Source organism: Apteryx rowi, unplaced genomic scaffold, assembly GCF_003343035.1.
Source record: "Apteryx rowi isolate R43461 unplaced genomic scaffold, aptRow1 scaffold_47, whole genome shotgun sequence".
NCBI classification, from domain to species: Eukaryota; Metazoa; Chordata; class Aves; order Apterygiformes; family Apterygidae; genus Apteryx; species Apteryx rowi.
Window position 1 is genome coordinate 622,594 of NW_020450727.1, and position 21,382 is coordinate 643,975.

Here is a 21,382-nt window from a genome sequence, read left to right on the forward strand (position 1 = left end):
TGTATAGTAATCAGAAATCTTTCAGGGCAGGATGGAATGGAAACTGAGAAATATTGGAGAGTAAACATTCCAACGCTCATTCCTCTGCTTCTCCCTGGCAGTGTGGAGCACTTGCTGGAGCTGGGCTGCTGACGCTCCAGCTCTGGGGTTTGCCTTGTGAAGCCCGGGCAGTGCGCACTTTGTGGGAGCTGGGGCCAAAATGATCCTGAGTAAAGCGTTTTTCGCCTCTCTTTGCCTCAAATTGCCTTTACTGTGGGATGAGGGGTGCAGGTCCTGTCGCACCATTTGCGAGCGGGAGCCTTCCCGCTCCGGGGAAGGCCAGCTCTTCTGTGCCCCCTCACCAGGCGCAACCCGGCTGTGTGCGGCGAATCAAACTTGCAAGGCCAAGCAATCCGAGAGGCAAAAGGCAGCCGTGGAAGAGAGGCCGTACAACTTGCTTAAAACCTGTTCAGCATTCTGGACTTTAGCCGCTGTACACAGAAGAAGAGGGCGGTGGAGCCCCTGGAGTCCATCAGTAATTGGCRCAGATCTGCACTTCCCTCGCCTTTGAGGGCCTGGTGTGGGGCTTTGGCGTTAGATTCCTTGTCTCTTACTAGGCAACACTGCTAGGAACTCAAGCGGCACTGCCCGCTATCGCCTGTTCTCTTGCGGGGGAGAGGGAGCCCGGCTGCTGCTTAAGGAACCCACGGGACTTGGACGAAGAGCTCCTCGCCTCTGCCCCTTGCGGGGACAGGTGCTAACGGCCTCCTGGGTGCCTGGGCACCAAGGGCGAAGGCTGGATGAAATCTACCGTTGCTATCCGTGAGCCTGCTAGAGCCCCCCGGGTGGTGCCTAACCCGCCTCGCGGTCCCACTGGGGCTCGCCGCAGGTCGCCCCCTGAGCCGGGAGCGGTGCTGTCAGATGCAGAGGGGCCTGATTGCGTTGGGCATGCCATGCGGCCGGCGAGAAGGAGGGATCGCGGCAGGCAGGCAGGCAGGCGGAGGGAGGGAGGGAGGGAAGGCAGGAAGGAGGCCGGGCTGATTAGCATGCAGCAGCGCTCGCAAGCCCGGCTCCATTGTTTTAACACCTCCCCTCTCCTCCGCGCCAATCTGTCACCGTTCAGCAGGCGAACGCTGCTGCCTCGAATGCTGCTCTTCTCAAATGAGACGGATAATTAGCTGCCCCGCACGAATGGCGCACTCTTCTCACCCCTGATTGCTATCACCTTCTTGCTCCTGGCAGTTTTGACACCTCGTAATCAGCCTGCTGCTTTTTCTCTTTTCTTTCCCTATTTCTGATTTTTTTCTCCCCCTTCCTTCAGTTTTTTTTTTTTTTAATGTAATCCCAGTTGCCATTTGGATTGAGACTCCTCTGTTGAGTTAACCTTGTATGATTGCGGGGGAAAGGGGAATGTACGGTAGGGAGGAAAAGAAATCGCCTCCTCTGTGTCTCATCTGCTGAGTGAACCATGGGTGGGGGTAGGAGCATCTCGGCTTGATCCTACAGCGCTTTTGTTCGTAAGGGGGAACAGCCTCTCCTGAGCTTCCTCTGAATTAACCTTATCTCGGATGGGGAATGAGAGTGAGGCGCGACTCCTCCGCTCAGTTAATGGAGGAAAGAATGCATTTCCACCGCGTTTTCTTTTTAGTTAAATTCAGCAATATGGGGAGGGGATTTTAAAACTTAGCTCACATGGCCGGAAAGATCTGTCCTCCTCCTGGGTAGGTGTGGAAGGAAGATAACTTTCCCTGAGCCTCTTAGRGTAAATTAACTGTGTTTCATGGGAGTCGGAAGAGAGCTCCCACTGGAGTACGGGAATAAACGAGATGGCAGAGAGATCTTCTCCCGATTCCAGAGAAATAAGAGATCTCAATTAATGCTCTGGTGGTTTCTGTGAGATGTTAAAAAACAGAGGACTCGTGGAATCTGTCATAGGAGCGTTTTCCTCTCCTCTAACGAGCACTGACAGTCTAATTACTGGAGGTACGAGCAGCTGTCGAGGTAGCCGGAGACAGAGGAGCTACATGTGTTGTGCCCGGCCGCCGGCACCGAGCCCCTGCACCAGGCTGCGGCAGCCCGGCGCCCCGCCATGCCCCGCAGAAACCTCCCGAAGAGGAAGGGAAGCGGTTTGCCTCCTTGCCTTCAAGTCAGAGCTAGAGTTCCCGTGAATACTGGCTATAAATGTGGGGGTCTCATGCCGCGGGGAGGCATGGCAAGGGAACCCATAGCTGCCTGGAAAGCAGCTTCAGCCCTGAGATTACCCTCGAAGGGACTCTGCCAGCCCTGAAAGAGGGAGGAGAGGGAGGAACGCGGTAGAACACCTTGGCAGGAGCCCGCTACTCTTTCTTTCCTCTCCAGTTCTACTTCCTCCCTCCAGATTTTTTTTTTTTAAATGAAATCCCACTTCCCATTTGGACTCAACCTCCTCTGCTGAGTTGAGCTTGTGTGGAAGGGGGAGAGGAGGGGAGGAATACTGAACCTCCTCTGGTGAGTGTAATAAAGCAGATGTCCCTGCTGGCAGCAGCAGCCTCCTCCAGGAAAGCTGTACGAGAGCGGGGCCCACTCAGGGACCGCACTCACCTCCCACTTCAAGTCGCTCACAACTGCTTAGCGTGAGATTTTTTTTTTTTTTTTTTTAAAACTAGACTGGCGCCCCTCTCTGTGGTCTCATCGGGGAGCCTATCTGGACGCCCTCAGGCAGGAACAGTTTTAAACACGCAGAATTAAACAGATTCCTAAAACGTCGCCCCAGGCAGGAACGCTCTTAGTAGGACATGGATTGGTTCTGCTGGTCGCCGAGGATTTGTCCACGTCCCCCCCCGCTCCCCTTCCCCGCTCTGCCCCGGCTGCCGGGGAGGCCGCAGCAGAGCGGGCGCCCGCGCTGGCCCTGCAGCGCGGAGCCGCGGCCCGGCGCGGGCTCCCTTCCGCGCCAGCGCAGGCGCTCCCGCAGCAACCGCGAGCGCCGGGCGGGGCGGGGGGGACACTTTTCTCCTTAAAGGTGATTCGCGGTTTGTTCGGCTCTTAATAACGTGAGCTCCTGGGCTCGAATTTCACGGCTGAGAGGATAAGTCGGTTTCGTGTCSGGCTGGCAGGATATGTGCGAATTCCCTTCTCTCCTCCCAATCCTGGAACTTCTGCCTCTCCCAGGAACCACCCCCAGCCTTGCTTTCTGGGGAGGAACTTCACTCGCCGCGCTGCGAGTCCAGCGCGAGCGCGTCCTCCTCGGTGCTGAGTACTGGCAGGGTTCGAGCTGTTAATAGTAACAAACTCTTTCTCCAGGTCAGGCAGCAGACATGCACTGTATACTGCGGTTTATTACAGTACACTCTGTTGACAGCCAGTCACAAACATAAGAGGTTTAAAACAGAGTAAATGCAGAAAAATCTATTTCTAAAAATTATGCAGGTGTAAATTGCTCCAGAAACAGGTCACCTGCAAACAAATCTTTAAAAAGAAAAAGTGTTGTGCTTTATTGCTATAAAAATATTAATGCTAACTGTCAAATATCTGGACTGAAAACTATACTCAGTTCAAATGCAAAAAGGTCCAAGTCACCCTTTATCATTAATTTAAATTGCTTAGTAGAAAAACCCCACTTTTAAAATTTGTACCCAATAAATCCATAATATGTGCAACTTTATCAGAATGCAATGTTTCAACTAAACATGATTTTAAATTGCACTGAGAAAGCTACTAGGCATATTTGCAAGTTAAAAATGATGTCACCTAGATTTGGTGAATAGTTTTTTCCCCTTTCCCCTCTAGGCCATAAGAGATTTGAACAATACCTCATAACAAACAAGAAAGAAAGGGAAATAATCTTTGATACTCCTGGTTTTAGGGAACACTTTTCTCACTTCATCCTTGATACTGATATATCCTTTTCCGTGAAAATATATGCTAGAGTAGTATATGCTTGAAGGGTACATTAACAAAGTTGTTATCTCTTAACAATATTTATCAGATGTACATAAAATTGCTACCATTACATTTTAGCAAAAGGGTTATTTATGTGCTGTGTTTGATTAATCTCCCTAGTAAACAGTTCATCTGGGAAAGTCATTTTTATTACCAATGAACAAGCCTATCCTAATTTTGGCACACCTGGCATTCAGGAACTTCGCTGACTTTACGAGAATCTGATTTAAGAGGTTCACTATTGTAAATTAAATTTGGCAATTTTATAACAGAAATTCAAAATGAGACTCTACTTCCCCTCCCTGTTTACTTCAAGAACAGAATCAGTCAGTAGCTACTGAGAAAAAATCCTAGCGTTACACCAGTCTTCCCAGATTAAGGTCTCGATCTTGCAAATCTGTATTCATGCATATAATCATGACTTTGGGGTTATTCAGGCAATCATTAATTGCAAAAAAAAAACCCCAAACCAAAACCAAAACCAGTGTGTAACATCATTCTCAAAGGTAATATTGAAGCATGACAAGCATTAATGTGAATTACAGTACTGAGTGACTTATGGTTTCATTTTACCTTGTCAGATGACAATTTAAAATGTGCTTATCTGACAGACAATTTCAGTCATGAGTTCTTGTTATAAAAAGTCTTAATTCTTAAATTCTTAGCATATCTATTGAATAAAAAATCAAATGTATGCAAAAACAGTGATCCATTCAAATCTCATACATTAAGACTGTACTTTAAAGTGGGAATTCAGATGCCGAAGAAAATCTTCCTTAGATGTTATAGATGGTGGGAAAACTTCTCGACAGAATTCACATATTCCACACTGATTCAGTTCAGAGTCTGTATAGGCTTGTGCCAGCAAAACATTGTCTTGAGGCTGCCAAACAAGCTAAAAGAAACAGAAAATGATTACTGCTGTGGTTTACAATGAATACATTTATAAAAAAACCCTGCCTATTTAAACTAGGTGTACTTTATATGTACCTGACCAGAGACATAACTAGAAAGTTCTCATTTAAGAAAAGCAAGATAGGACTTTGATTTTTTTTTTAAGTTCCATAAACATACTATCCTTGCAAACATTTAAAATACTCTAGTAACTATTCTTGATAAATACTGCTGTGAACAAAATCTAATGTCAGTATGATAAATATTAAGGCTTTTATTAACATTTTATTTCAATATTTTACTGTAGAAACCATAGTACATAATAGCCATTTAACAAAAATAAGAATACACATTTTTACTTTAGAATAAAATACATGCTTAATGTAAAAGTTAATATGAAACAGACTTTATTTCTATTCTTACTGGTACATATCTAGTTTTCAGTTTACTGAGAAAATAAGTAGAGCAATGTCATATGGCTTAAGTTACTTGTCTAGTCTGACTGCCTTTTAGTGTAAATGTATATGAAATAATCCCAGTTTTGGGATTCACTCTGCTATGACAGCATCAGCTTAATAAAGCCACCTGAATATCTACCCATGCATTCAGGCAATGATGTAAATGATACTATATTTGGTTTCTGCAGCTGTATTGTTCTTGGTACCTGAACTAGTTGGTTTAAAGCCAGCAAGTCTGTTTACCTGGCAACAAAGTTATAGACTCTTCAGCGTGAGACATACTTTAAGTCAGTATCAACTAGGAATCAAAATGTCTTCTATCAGTTTTCAAAGAAAAGTTAAAAAGTAAGTTTCATTAATATTAGCAATGCAGGGCAAAATACATCATTATGTTACATGGCCTGGAAGACTAGGTTTCGAGTAAACTGAAAACTAACTGCAAACTGCAGTGACTGCAAAGCAGACAGAATGGCAGCAAGCTGGTATCAGCTCCATGTGGGGATGGAACCTAGGAGAGGAGAGAGCCCTACAGTCTTTTTGGCTCCGCTTCCTTCTCTATTGCCTCAATCACACATGGAAAGGCAAGAAAGAATACTTTAGAAAGTAGTTTCTTTTGAAGTTTTAAGTTTCTTGCTATCTATACTTACCCAAGAGTTTTAATTTTCAGCTCTCATTCAAATTGCACCAGACCAAATGGTTGGAATCTTTTGTTTATTCTTCCCATGGTAACTCACTGTACAACTAACCTGGCTTTCACAGTGGTTAATCCTTAATTTTTAAACCAGCTACAACTTCTTGGAGTCAATTTCCTGTCCATTCCATGTTTAAACAGTGTTTAGCTTATCAAATAGCAGTAGCAGATTTACTGTCTTTCATTATGGTCAGCAATCCATATAATTAAATTGACTAATTAGTAATTAAGTGCAATCACACCACTTTTTTTCAGCTCAGAGAGTCTCCTTATTGTATGTTGTTGGTGTAAATTGCATATTAAATCTATCTAGACACTGACACGCTTAAATATCCCTACAGAAATGTGTTTAGAATAACTTCTTTTTAATATCACATCACRTAAGGAAATACCATTTTTAAAAAGCTAAAGTATTCTTGTAAAAACTCTACTGAGGACATAATAAGATTTCTAATCTTAGAAACACAACATGGGAAAGTACTCATCCAGCAACACACTGAAGCAGGCACTTAACTTCCATTTCTTCCTTTGAGTATTAAGCATGTGCTTAAAATGTTTTTCTGATTAGGAATGTATTTAAGCAAATGCTTCTTTTCAAGAAAGTTAATACTCAGATTAAGATCCATGGATGAGTGACTTACTTTTAAAATCATAAACATCCCTATGAAATGTTTTTGGTAGAAATAACCCCCTCAAATTGTGAACACTCAGTAAACAAATGCATATACATGCAAGTCTCAGTTAACGGTAGTCTGTAAAATCATATGTCCACTAATATCCATGTTTATTTTAAACTGCTGCTCTTTTCAGTCACATGTTTTTTAAAAAGTTACTACATCCTAAGGAAACAGTACTGAGTTTTCACATTTAGTATCCACAAAGAAGGAAAGAGCTAAATTTATTACAGCAACTGAGAGCAGTTCCAAGAACTTACTGTTGCCAAATCTATTGCATTTATGGGGTTTTCCATTTTATAAGTTAACATATGTAGTAAATAGTTGAAAGTTTTATCTACACTAGGAAAAAAAATCAGGTGTCTCATTCCTCCCTTTGGAGCTTCACCAATGGCAGGGACGATGGAAACCATAAGCAGTGTAACTATCCCTTAAAAAGGTGGTAAAAATACTAAGAACAAGTATTATGCATACATTTTTCCTAAGGTTAATGTAGTCAAAAGGGCATGTATGCAAGTAACTTTTTAAAAATATCAGTATTTTAATCTACATAATATATTATCTTTGAATCCCATCCTTGACACAATAGTCAGCAAAAAGTCCGAAGCTGAATCCTATTCATTAGGAAAAATATGCACCATAACCTTTTGAAGGCAGTTAAATAAAGGTGAAGTATGTTTAAATATATATAGACAGATGTATATGGTTTCTAAAGTAGAATTGGCTTGTTTCAAACATTCTGGATAAGATGCAACATTTTAATCAATGTTCTTTATATTCTGCAGTGCTATATAGATATGACATAAATACTGAAACAGTTTCTCATTGCCTTTTTGTTTTCCAAATGTTAGCATTATTACGTTTTCTCCACAAAATAGATAATTTCCATTCTAAATGATGGACCTAAATTAATTTCCTTATTTTGCAGAAATATTAACGATCAAACCTAAAGGCTTATTGCTATTCAACAGCAGTTCCTCTCTACTTTTTAAGCTGCATACTCCCCTATCAATTTATAATCGCATACCAGCTGTTTCACTTGCTGTAATACACAATGCAGGGTGCCATCTATTGAAAAATGAATACACAGGCTAACTAGTAAAAGAACAAGCTGGAGAGAGAACAGAGAAAAAGGGAAGAGTAACAAGCAATAGAGTGAATGCTTCACAGCTCCACAGGAATTCTACCAGTAATAAAATAAATGGTTTAATTTGTTTAACTCAGTCACAACTATAACTGAGGATCCAATGAAAAACAAAGCATGATAAAAGTGCAGTTACTAGGTTAGTATAGAATTGAGATTTCCTATATTACAAATAGGTATTTAAAATGTATTTTGAAAAATCAGCCTTATAGTTTAAAATAAAATGATGAAGAACAGCAAAGTTTCCATGTGTTAAACTTTCCATCCAAAACTGGTTTACAGTAGAAAATTAAACTAGACTGGGTAGGTTTTAGCAGAGGAAAATTGAGAGATAAAGCTCTTTTGCTGCATGTACCTTATCATTGGCAAAGAACACAAAACCACATCAATGCAAATAGTAAAAATCCTCCAAATCCAGAATTCCTAAATATCACTGTTTGCTTTACTCTTGAAAAAACTTTCCTCTCACCAGGAGTGAGAAAAGCCACAAAAATATAAAAAAAATATGAGTCTATAAAGGTCCACAATAATTTTGCCAGTAATTTCAGGTGAGAGTGGATGTGGGGCAAAATCAGCAAAATATTCAGAGATGTGACTGTGAGAACCTGCTTAAAAGCTTTTCTGAGTGGCCAGCAATCAGACCTTGCTTTTAGAAGCTCCCATGGACTTCAAATAGATATGACTGAAATTCACACTTGAAGTACCTACATAAACATAAGCTCAGTATTTTAGTGTATTCCCATTTATTTGTAAAAAAAAAGAAAAAGAAAAAGAAAGCTTTTCTACTTGACTGCTTAATATGAATAACATATTTTAAGTTTTCTTAGAGGGAAGGAGTGGGGTGCTGCTTATACCTCAGATCTAGATGAAGACCAGATCATTTTTTTCCACAGTGAAGTATTTATCTATTTTTTTAGTCTATTTATCATATTCTCTGCTGTACATTAAACAACTAAAACAACTATATGCCCTATTTATCTGAGATCAAGGGTAGAAAGAAGGCAGTCTAGGGGATAGTTTAGGGTATTAATGACAGCTTTGAAACAGATACAGGAGCAATTAATATCTACTATGTACATGGCCTGAAACTTGCGCCAGCATATGCAGTGCTTACATCTGCTTAAATTCCTGCCCTATTTCACTGGAGAAGTGCCTTGTACACACACTTCAGTATTAGGGAAAACTGCTGTAACATACGCTCTTGAAAAATGGGCAAGTGAGATACCTCACAGAATATATTAATCTTGTCTCAAAGACTTTGCAAAGCAGTTGTCGGAATCGTTACCTTTTTTGAATGTACAGTATAAATAGAAAGATACCTGATGAGGACCTCTGATGGTTGTCCCAGCAGCTTCTAAGGAAGAAAAAATTACTTCAGGTACAGCCGGGTTTGTGTGCTTAGGTACAAATGTGAGACCAGTGTCTGTTGTTTTTAAACATGTTTTGTCACGGGTATTTTCTATGGGCATGTTTGCATGATTTGGGGGGTTTGTTTTGTCAACAGTAGTTAAGTTTTGTAAAGCTGAGGTCATGAGATCAACTCCATGAGCTTCAAATGAGTTAGATTCCAATTTACTGAGGTTAACAGCATGGTCTCTGTGCTCCAGGTTAAAATGATGATCTTGAAGCATGTTTTCAGCTATACCAGTACAAGGAACTGTTGGTTTATCCTGAGTGCTCTGCAAGAAAGCAGAGTCATTGTCTGTAGGTGGAAACTTGACATTAAATTTAGAAAGTGATTCTACAGAGTTGTTGTCCTCATCTTGGCCCACTCCTCTTGGTGTGATAGATGTGATGCATGATGCACCTCTATTTATATCCTTTATAACCCGAGGTTTAAAAAGCTCTTCTGCTTGTTCATCAGTTTTATCAGTACACTGTATAGGCATGGAAAACTGTATTTCTGCAAAGAAAGAAAGAAGAAAACATTAAACTATCCATCTGAAAATAATTATTAAGGTGCATAGGGTGTGGCGTTGGAGTATTTTTCCTGAGAGGCTTTCGATTTTCCTTCTTGGCCTTTTAACCTTTATTTTTTCTCTTTGAAGTCAGTTTGAGGCACATTTCTCTTTCACAGACATTAGCTCCGACACAAAAATTATCAGAACAGAAATAAAAGTAAATCATTCCATTCTAATAATTCTATTTCTCTTTGCTTTATGGCTATAAACATTTCCATTTTATTGAAACTTATGTTGTCCCATACTCTTAACACATACTTGCATATATTTACTGAAGTGTTCTGGCAGAAATAGAAGCTGGAACCAAAACTATTTCATACAGTGCCAACAACATGCTAGGCACCATAAGCAAGATTTTAGAAGGTATTCAGGTGCTGAACTCCCATTGATTTCTAAATTAGATAAACATTTCAACTGTATAACTATTCAGAGGAGGGACCATATTTTCCCTGTGTTTTGAGAATTCCCCATACACTTAAGGCACTTTAGTAACAAAGATAATACACAATTACTCCTAATCAGGTGAGGGAATAACTTTAGTGTGCCTTTATCGTACAAAGGCCTCCTGACATCACTCAGATATTGTAGTAATGTGGGCCATATAAGTAACAGAAATCAAACAGATTAAATTTATATCACACACAGCTTTTCACATAGCTGAGTTAGGCATGTATTTAATGAAAAACAAGTCCAGTCTGGAATAAGTTGCCAAGGCCCCCTGAAACACCCCACCTCCCCAAATCACAAAGTTTTGTGGTGTTCATTCAGAATATAACAATACAGTTCAGCCATAACCATTTGAAGCCACAGGTTACACATTCTCAGTTCACATTAAAAAAACTTGAGTAATGGCATAACTTAAATTAGGGGCAAGTGCTGGAATCAGTGCCTTTTGCTTCAACCATGTTAAGTTTGGCAGTTGTTTTCTGAAACCTCTTAGATCCTGAGCCTACTGTCAAGAAAAGCTGGTGGGAATGGCCATAGTAGCCATTATACATTATTGAACATCATATTCAATGTAAGCATTAGCTGAAATGGACCTTCAGGACCTCTTCCAGTTGCCACAAAAATCAAGTCTTTCCTGTCTTTTCAGAAGTGTTGGATTAGGCTCTTGTCCCATATAACAAAACCGTATTTACAAATCTGCACAAGGAAGTCTACAAAATAAGTCCTCTGACTCTCCCCAGTCCAGCAGTTTTCTTCTAACAAATATGGGGCTAGAGACACTCGTAACAGACATGTTTTGAACTGACAGTTAAATTAAAAGTAAGTAAGTGTTGTCACTCTCACAACATGATGGGATATCACATGTAGTAAGTGCCTGCCTCTCACTCCAAGGGACAAAACAATTATGAGAGCCATTGATGTGACGACTGTCTTTTACAGCATGTGATTTGGAGCATTCGTCATAGAATGCCAAAACTGGCGGTGCGTTTTCTTGGTAAAATACTGAGCACCATGTGAACAGACTTGAAAAAGGCAGATGGTAAACAGTAGAAGTACTTCTATGTATGTGTAATTTACAGTATTTTCAAATATAAAGCAAAGCTTTCAAACAGTTGAATCACAATAAGAGCTTAAGTAAGATATTACCAGTTTCAGGTTCTCGCTTTATCTTAAATTTACTCAGTTGGTCTGTTTGTTCTCTGGCTAGCATACATATTCGATGACATTCTTCTTTCATCTCCYGGAAAATAGTCTCCAGATTCTCCCTGGAAGAGCAAAATTGTAAATTAACATTGTAAATTAAAGCGTCAACCAGTTCAGCTCTTCATGGCCTTCAATTTTATAGTCACACCCACAAACCAGAGAAAAACAATAGTGTAAGCTACATTTCTTGGATATGTCTTTCCTCAACATATGTATATACATTTTTGTTCTCCTTAGTAAAAGCAAGGAGAAAAGGGAAAAAAACATAGTCAAAGAGTTGCTTAGTCATATCATAGACACAAACATGCAAGCTTCGGGCTCTCACTGCAAGGACTGAAAGAACATCCAGCCTTTACATTTCTCTCAGTTCCCTCTAGTACTAGTGGAACAGCTTATCTCTCATGAGATACTGCTTCCATCTCATTCTAGGGAAAATAAGATGGTGCTGCTGTGAACATTAATTGTTTTCCTTTTTTTTCTGTGGACTTCAGACTTTGCAGGAAAAGGAACACCCTAGGCATCTGTCACTGCTCCTTCCTTCTTTGGTCTACCCGACATTTTGGAGAGAGGCTGGAGAACTCATTGCTTCTCTGCTTTATACAGCATCATATGCCTCTTCCTTTTATTTTGGGGGGTCTTTTTATTATAATCTTCTATATAGTATCATGTCTCCATGAAATACTTAGTTATATGCACTAAGAATGGTAAAGATAGCTATTCATGCAAGTGTGAGTTTTGCTTGCCCGAAGGCACTACAGATTATATTATTCAGTTTATTGATTCAACCATAAAACTTCATTGTGAAATTTTGATAAACTTACTGAGTAATCTATATTTCTAAGCACATTTTTTTTTGTATTTCATAAAATGAACTTTATTTAAGGATGAAAAAGTTAAGTTGTGGACAAACTGGATTTGTGTTCTCCTTTGCATCTTTGTATCAAAGTAGCTCAAAAGAGATTTTTCTTTAATCCAATGAGTCGTTTTCCTTTTTACTGCTTATTCATATAGCAATCAGGAGTGTCATGAGTTGTGTTCCTACTTCTGCTGAGCTTCTCTTTTTAAAGACACAAATCTATATCACAAATCTATATCTCATTTCAAAAAAGAAACATCTACAGAAAGAGTTAAAGTTGCTACTGTTAACACTTGTGTTCTGATCATTTTTCAGGCATTTCAATGAATGAGAAATTAAAAAAAAAGGCCATACTACAAATTTCTAATCATAGCTTTAAAATATACGTATGATTAGATCAATCGACCTTCATTTGCTAGACATTTGTGATAGCATAATCTTACTAGTTTTCCCAGTCACATACCTCCTTCCAAGAAAAGAGTAAAGTAAGTGAGTTATTTGAGAGGAGGGAGACAGAAGACAGGTAAAGGTTTTTCATTCTTCTTTAGATATAAATCAGCAAAGACAAAACAGTCTTTATCACAGTCTTATTTCCACTCCTTTTTGTCATCATATAGTCTTAGTGAGTCAGACTAAAGATTCATCTAGTTCATTTATCCCATGTCTGAGAGTGGCCAAAAGCAGGTGCCTAGGCAAGAGTATAAAAACAGCAAGAATGTGTGATACTTTTCCCTAATACTCTCCCAGCCTCACCTTTGAGAATCTTCTGCTTGACCTCAGCAAAGGTTGTTAGAAGCGGTATTACTACCTATCCCATGAAAAATGCAAACTGAAGACTTTGGTCAATGCTTTTCCCAAAACACAGGCAGAAGGGGGAAATACTTGCTTAAGAAATGCTTTTGGTCCCTTGGTCATAGCAAGGGATGGGAAACTTCAGCTTACAGAAAAAAACTGGATCCAAACTTTCCCATTTGGATGGATCAGGTCAAGAATTATTTCTTCTTGCTGACCATCATAATATCCCTGGCAACACAACAGGCACCTCTGTTGTGCTGCCATCAGTTAATTCATTTGGGTTGCTTACCCCCAAATCAGCATTAAAATCCACTGCTGTTTCCCATACAGTTTAAACCCCTGCTGAACCAAGTGGCTATTTTTTGTCCCCCCTGCTTATCCCTACATAGTTGCAAAGCCCCAGCTATGGTTTCATATGCTCACTGGCTTTATCTCCTTCCCCACACTACCCTTTGACCCTCCCCCCCCCTTTTTTTTAAGTTACTATGTAAAGAAGGGGGAAACAGCTATTTTGTAGCAAAAAAGATGATTAAAAGAAAACTGCAAAAATGCTGCAAAAATATTTACCTTTCAGACACAGGTGAAATACCAGAGATCCCTAGAGATAACTCATGCTTATCTGGAACAACTTTCTTACTTTTCACCTTAAAGCAAAACATGAAAGTATGGATCACATGTTAGCATATTCATTTTGCTCTTCACTCTAATATGAATCACAAATGTCATAGTATCCTTCAGCTAATCCTAGAAGCTCTCAAAACATTCACAAAATGACAAAAGCTGTTTTATGCTGTTTGACTGAAATGCCTTCTTTTTAGTTTAACTTAGCACACGTAGTGTAGCATTCCCTGCTCTTCTTTGAAAGAAAGGGAAATTGGTCCTAAGAATATTACTTCACTATAATTCTGTTTTAATTGTGTGCAATTCAGATTATGTGTAATTGTGTATAAGCTTGTTACTGAGATATTCAGCTATTTTAGTTCTTACAAAAATCAACTTATCCACTAACATTTTCAACAAACATATCAAAAGCTAATGTGTCAGGAGTTCTATTATGTTTTTAAAGAAGTTATTAACTTTGACTACCACCTTGTGGTTTACATTAGTATTACATATGTTTTAAGGCAATGCTAGGTATTAAAAAAAGTGACGTTTTTACTATAAGCAGTCATTAAGTTGCAATTCCATTAGATTTACATTACCAGATAACCTGGTAGGTCACACATGCTCCAAATCAGACTCAGAACCTGATCATATTTCTGTCAAAATAGCTGATTTCAATGATACATTGTTTATAATCACAGACCTATAGCCTACAGTTTATCTACCTTGCAGTAAAGTGGGATTGTGGCTCCTGTAGATACACATTTGAGCTGCTTTAAAATTTCTACTGCTGCTACTGATGAACATATACCAGCAATATGGGTTACAAATGCCTGCCGCAAGAAGTTAAGCAAATGCTTGGGAAGTCTGATAGCTACAAGTTATGTGTTGCTATGTTCATACTCTTACCTAAATTCACTTTGATTTAGCTAGCTGAAGTAGGTTTACATGATTACATTCACACCTGTGACTGCACTATAGCTACCCCACAAGTACAGTTCACTCTGGATGCTCTTCTGTGACAGAAGTAGTATGGGATACAAGGGAAAGGGAAAAAATCAACTTAATGTTGGTGAAAACTCCAGATTAAAAATTGTAAAACTGAAATGCTGATCTGGAGTTTTCACAAATACTATTTAACATTATGATGACATAACATAAAAATAATTAACACACAAACCAACCAATATGTACTTAATAGTTCAGTGTTCCCTCTATGCTTTATATCCTTAAACAATTTCCTGATAACTTCATAGTGCTAAAATTTAAAATCTGTTTATCAGATTAATTAGTGTAAACATATTTGAAAAAAAATTACAAAACTTTGGTTTTTCATTTTACCTCCATTTGTTTTCTTATCTTACCTCCATTTTATATATTGGCATCTGTATACCCTTCTGTGCTTCATTTAATTCTTTCAATTTGATTTTCAGAGTTCTAATTTTATCTTCTTGGTTGGAAATAATAGATATAAGCTTCCTTTCCTTTTGATTGTTTTTGTCCTCAATTTGCTTCATCTTAATGCTCTCATTTTCTAACTGTTCCTAAAAAATAATTTTAGAAATACTAGTATAATTAATATAATTGAGGCTGGGGAAGATCACTATTCAGCAGTCTGGAATAGGCTAAATTAAGCCTTTGCAACATAAGTAAGGGCCAATCTTATTTACTACATTATTAATTTTGAACTGGTAGTAAAGACCTTCTACTGCTACATATTTATGTGTCTGATCATAGATGTTTACTTAGAACAACTGTATGTTCTGAATTTAGGAAAGTCATATTAGTGTTTATAAAAAATAAAGAAGACTCTTGATTCACTTAGTGTAGCATATACATTAACATTTCATGTATAAAAAATTGTTTGTATAGTATATATGATAATATTTTATTAATTTCAATGAATCTAAAACAGTTTAAAGAAAGTGATATTCTGCAGCTACCTTAATTTTGGAGCAGACCCAAGAATATTTGCAATGCTATAAAGGTTTATGAAATAAAAAGCAGTGGCTGACCCCACTTTAACTATCCATCTGGTAATATTTGTGGATTTTTTATATATGTGGGCTTTTTGGTGGAATGAAGAAGCATATACAGAACAAATTTTTTTAATATGCACACAGATAGTCTGGATAATTTTCAAGAAACAACCTATGGTACAAAACTGCAGCTATGAAACCTTAAAATTGTCAATTCATGGAATCTCTTACAACACAGATACTGAACTGTTCTGAATGTGAGAGAGTGGCCTGAAGCTTCTCTGCAAGAGAAGTAAGCCCAAAGGGTTTACTCTGCAAGAAGAAACATAAGTGAAATGCAGTAAGATAGTCTGAAGATAGATAGGGCAAAGTGAAGATGAAAGAACAAGCAAAGGAATGCTTTTTGAAGAAAAGCACTTGTTTTATTTACAAATGGGATTTAAAGTGGGTGAGGTGGTGCACTTGGGGAGTAGGTAGGTAGGGGCTACTTTAAATTATGCAAGATATTATCATTGAGATATCCAAATATCTCAATGGCAGCCATGTAGGGATGAGTCCAGAGCCACCTACAGAGACACCAAGTGGTTAAGCATATATTTATGTGTAGCTGACACAACAGTTTAGCACTGAGAAGTTATATTAGCTGGATAAACAAACTCAGAAATAAGGTTTGATGGAATTGTTTTTTCTTCAATTTCAATTATTACTTTAAATAGTCAACTTAGGGTAAGAGCTTCAAGGCAACTCTGGACTTGGGTGGGATCTCAGGGATCCAGAATAAGCCTGTTTTTAGAGGCTTCTCAAAACTTTCTCTGAAAATGGGATGTTTCTATCTCAGCAAAACTCCCCTCACCATTGCTACAGATCTTATATATCCCAACCACCTTTGAACTGGCAAGGCATCTAAAGCTGTTCCTTTCTGCTTTAGCTGTTGATAACTTCTTAATTCATTTACTCATTAGGCTGGAGGACCTTTCTTCCATGCTTTGCGCTGCTGGCAGGTGTTGTGGGGAACATACGTGTGTTCCTAGGACAGGCAATGAAACACTTCCTATCCTGTTCCAGCACAGAATCTGTATACTGTGTCACAGTAGATAAGAGTACAGGGAAGTGGATGAAGAAAAAAAATGCAGCAGAAGAGGAAAAAAAAGAGAAAGATTTTTGGATATAGTTTTGAAAAGAACAAGACATCTGCAGTTTTTAGGCTAAAGAACACATTTGTCAACTTCTGTAACTGATGCTACAGCAGCTAAATTTGATTTTCTCAAAGGGGACAACAAGAGTGTGAGGAAGAATCACAGTACTGGGAGGTACAGAAAGTTCAGAGCAAGTCAAAGAAATAGCTGATGATGATAAGGGAATGAGAAAAACATATCTAATGATGTGGGAAGAAAATAACAATTTAGGTTAAGAGGACATAGAGGCATGGATAAAAGTATTCTTAAAAGATCTGAAAAAACTTTGAAGAAAGTTATAGCATGGCCAGAGGCTGGAAATAATTTTATAACTATTTACCTTTTCCATGTTCTTTAAAGACTACAAAGAAGGTCTGAAAAACGCCACGTGGCATGAGAATAATAATAAAATCATAGCAGCTACACAGTAGGCTTCAGTGTTGTTTCATGAACAAAAGAAACATAAAAGCATGCAGCAACCCTTAAGTTCATGACTGCTTCAGTTTATGCATCGAGCTATAGTTAAATATGAATAGGGCTACGCTCCTATTCCTCCTCCTAGGTCATGCAGAGTGAAACAAAAATGGTTATCAGGGAGTGCTGATATAGGTACGGGGAACTGCTCTTTGCCATTCCAGGAATGGGAAGGCAGTAATATTTTAAGGCATGAGTTCACAGCCCCCAAGCCACCACAGAGCCATCATCCAGTCCTACGGTTCCTTAACATACCATGGTCAAATTCCATGTCTCATTTAAAAAGCTTATGGGGCACAGCTTTTCCTGTATTTTCTTTTGCAAATGGCATGCTTGGCAATCCAAATACCCAGGAAAAAGGCTATGTCACACATAACACTTGCCCTTGAAGAACAACTCTATCTTCAGGACAGTAAATTAACTCTTTCATTAAAGCTGTGATACAGCATTGATTGGCACACAYTTATCCATCTAGAACTATCACAGCTCCACAAAACGTGGGCTTTCAAAATCTTTCAGGCAACTGGGTGCACTACAATAACCTCCAGTAGTTCTCTTCCATTTCTCTTACCTTCTCCTGCAGGAAGTGGGGACAATATTTAAGAAAACAATGAGGAAAGCCATTTTGGAGCCAACTGTGAGAAGAACCATGAAGTACCAGCATGGCAATTACTGTTAAACAACATGTTGCAAAGAAGATAAATCAGTGCATACTGATGGAAGTCTTCATTCTTGCATACTGTCAGGACATCACACCAGGAATAACACTGGAGAAACTGTTAAACCTTTTGAGATCTAACAATAATACAGCCCTTCATAGTTTGATGATGTTATAGTTTCTAAAGCTGATTGAGTTTGGGTGGTTTCCACAATGTGGTAGCATTTTTAAACTGGCTTAAGTTTGTAAAACTAATGCCATGAGAGTTATGTTACACAGGTGATGTCTACTCAGTTAACATACTTGGCCACACAATGGATCTTTTAAGTGTGCTGATACTAGCAGAGAAGTTAATCTGTATTATGAACAGATCAATGCCTTTTCTTTTGGAGATGTCTTATGGGATAATAAGATAATTCAGGTTGGAGGGGACTTCAGAAGGTCTCCAGTCCAACCTCCTGCTCAAAGCAAGGTCAGCTATGAGGTCAGACCATGTTATTCAGTTTGGTCTCGAAAACCTCCAAGGATGGAGACTGTACTACCTCTCTTGGCAACCTTTTCCAATGCCTGGATGTCCTCATGGTGAAAAGTTTTTCCTTATGTCCAGTCTGAACCTCTCTTGTTTCAACATATGCACACTGCATGACTCTGTCCTCCTGATAGCTTCCTTGTAGGTATTGGTAAGCGGCTTGCAGTTCCTCCCAAAGCCTTCTCTTCTCCAGGCTGAAAAAGTGCAGGTCCCTCAGTCTCTTCTCATAGGACACGTACTTTAGCTCCTGACTATCTTGGTGGGCCCTCTGCTGTACTCACACTTATTAATGACTTTCTTGTATTGGAGGGCCCAAAACAGGCTGTAGTATTCTAGATGTGGTCTGATGAGCGCTAAATAGAGGGAGATAACTACTTTGCTTGCTCTGCTGTCTGTGTTCCTGTAAATGTAGCCCTACAGGCTGTTGCCCTTTTTTCCTGCCAGGGCACACTGCTGGCTTATGCTCAGCTTGCTGTCTACCAAGACCCCAGCTCCTTTTCCACAGGCAGTCAGTCCCCAGACTGTATTGCTGCAAAGGATTTTTTTTTCTTTTAAGTGTGCTTTAATGGCCTGTTTCAGGGACTTCCTGGGATAAGCAAACTTTCAGATGGTTTCAAAGAAAATGCTATCCAACTAACAAACTACTGTAAGTGGTCTCTGGGAATATAAACTGTAATGTTTTTTAACAGTTTAACCACACATTCTTTGTTATTTTTAGACAGAGATAGCCTAAACAGATGAAGTAATAAGAAAAAAGCTATTCTATCAATACCAGAATTTCTTGGATCAGGTAGTAGGGCCTAACTAATGGTACTGTATACACAATGTCAGTGGTACAAAATAGCTAAATGCATAGAAGTATCAACTAGCCTAAAATCATAAAGTACAGCCTTCTTTGCATGGAAGATAGGAACAAAAGTGACACTAGAGATGCAGATATTGACTGGAACACTCAACTCTCCATTAGACTGCTGCAATAGGTGCTCCTTGTTACTTAAGTCATTTTAGCACCACAATTTTGAGCACAGAAAGAAGACTTCTATGCATCTGCCATTCTTCTGCTATGTTCTACACAGGAAAAGACCTAAAAATTTATTGTAGGATGAACAATTTTATATACCATATGCATCATTCATTCTGGACACAGCTTCTTTCCCTTTGTCACAGCAAAAGAAAGTCTGACCAATAAACTTCAGATGATGTTTAATACTAAGGTTCTTATGAACATGTTTTCTTGTTACAGGTGTTGACTTGTGTGTCATGTTTTATGGAGATTACAAGGATTCAGATGTATGACTCTACACTAAAAACAGCATGCAGAAGAAGCTTTCCTTGACATTGTCTGATCTTGCTTACTAAGGTTTTTTATTTGCTGGGCAGCTTTGGCTTTGAAACAACTGGATCCACATTCTTCCTAGATAATAAAGTCAAGCCAGGCAGTACTGAGAAGGCGGTAATTTAGGCCCTTCAGTCTCCTCACTAAAGAAATTTGATAATCTTGTATATATTTTGGTACTGACCACCAAACCAACCATTATCTGGCTCAGTCACCTCTTTCTGTGAAGATTACCATTTTGCCACAGCTTTTTTGACAAATATCCAGATTGAGGAGGTCAAGGAGTTTTGTGGATTTAATCCTACAGACATTATACAAATACTTCTGATGAATCCACTTCAGTAAGGGGAAGACCATTTCCAGGCTAATTCTTTAAAACTCATGCAAGCACAATGATTACATGTGGTATTATTCATATGTAAATTCCAGCATAAAGGTCATAAAGGTACAAAAGAAACCAGGTGGACTTGCACAATGCAGATACACAGAAAGAGTCATACAGGATTCTATTTATGCTTTAAATCAGTGCATATGAATGTGAACAAAGGAAATGCTTTAGGATACACTGGCAACAAAATTGACAACAGCAGTTAAAATACAGAAGCATGGCCAAGTTTTTGAGGCTAGAAAACACAGAAAACCTATCATCCCTCCCTCCCCCCCATTTCAAACCTCCAAAAGTTAAGGTTTGGTCACATACACCTATTACAGTCAATCTCGAATTTCCATTAACTTTACTGGAGGGCAGAATATAGTCCACTGAGAAATCCTATTGGAAACTGTGTTTTGCTAAATCCAGTAAGTATGGGTAAACCCAGAGACTTTCAGTCATGAGAGAGATTCTAAGTTTCAAGGAAGGACAGACAGAAACACAACGTTTTAACTTAAATTAAGGACAGTAATCATGATTTTCTATCTGGAATTACACATTTTGCAAGCCTGAAAGTTTTACTGGAGAAATAGAATAAAGTAGTTAATGCAATGGAGGACAATGGCTGTAGACATTATTTGTTTGAGATGAATGTGGATAGAATATGATTAGAAAAACACAGGTTTTCAAACAGAATATTAAAAGAGCTTCCAAATTCAAATAGCTAAAAAAGCCAGTAATTGATTGAACTGGATCCCAGACTAAGTAACTTAGATGATAAAAGAAAGGGAAATGGGCATAATATCTCATAAATTGTTCTTATGTAAGAACAACTACCGTGGGTCAGTGACAGGATGATGGATTTTTGGTCTAATAGAGGCCAAAAGATGATGTTTAGGGAAGAGTACAAGAACACATGCATGATACATCCTTTAATAAATTCCCAGGCTTCCCTAGCCAGTATTTTCTATTCTCTTCCATGATGTTGTCCAGTTTTCCATTGAAGAAATACAAACTTTTAGCATCCACAGTAATCTTTTACAGGAAGTTCCACAGGTTGACTATCTGTCATGTGAAGAATCATCTCCTTTATCTCCTTTTTTTTTTTTTTTTTGAATCTGGCCTCCAATCATTTGATGACTCCTTGTTCATGTATTCAGAAAGACAAGGCATTTGGGAACTCTTAGATGAACTCTATCTGGTCCTGCTGTTTTGTTTATTTTCCCAGTTTGTTCCAA

The 21,382-nt window shown here is 38.8% G+C and overlaps 1 protein-coding gene across 2 annotated transcripts in view; it reads right to left on the minus strand.

Annotated features, from left to right (window-relative positions):
- Positions 1-3,258: 3,258 nt before the first annotated feature.
- The window catches only part of TANK (TRAF family member associated NFKB activator), a 29,029-nt gene continuing 10,905 nt past the window's right edge, over positions 3,259-21,382 (minus strand). Inside the window, exons 6-10 of one of the 2 annotated variants that reach the window (XM_026078049.1) lie at positions 14,988-15,167; positions 13,588-13,664; positions 11,313-11,431; positions 9,078-9,661; positions 3,259-4,792 (exon numbers count right to left, since the gene is read on the minus strand). In XM_026078049.1, coding sequence (XP_025933834.1) covers positions 4,625-4,792; positions 9,078-9,661; positions 11,313-11,431; positions 13,588-13,664; positions 14,988-15,167 — 1,128 coding nt within the window. In that variant the 3' untranslated portion in view covers positions 3,259-4,624. The remainder of the gene's footprint in view (positions 4,793-9,077; positions 9,662-11,312; positions 11,432-13,587; positions 13,665-14,987; positions 15,168-21,382) is intronic. The other variant, XM_026078050.1, reaches the window with a different exon arrangement.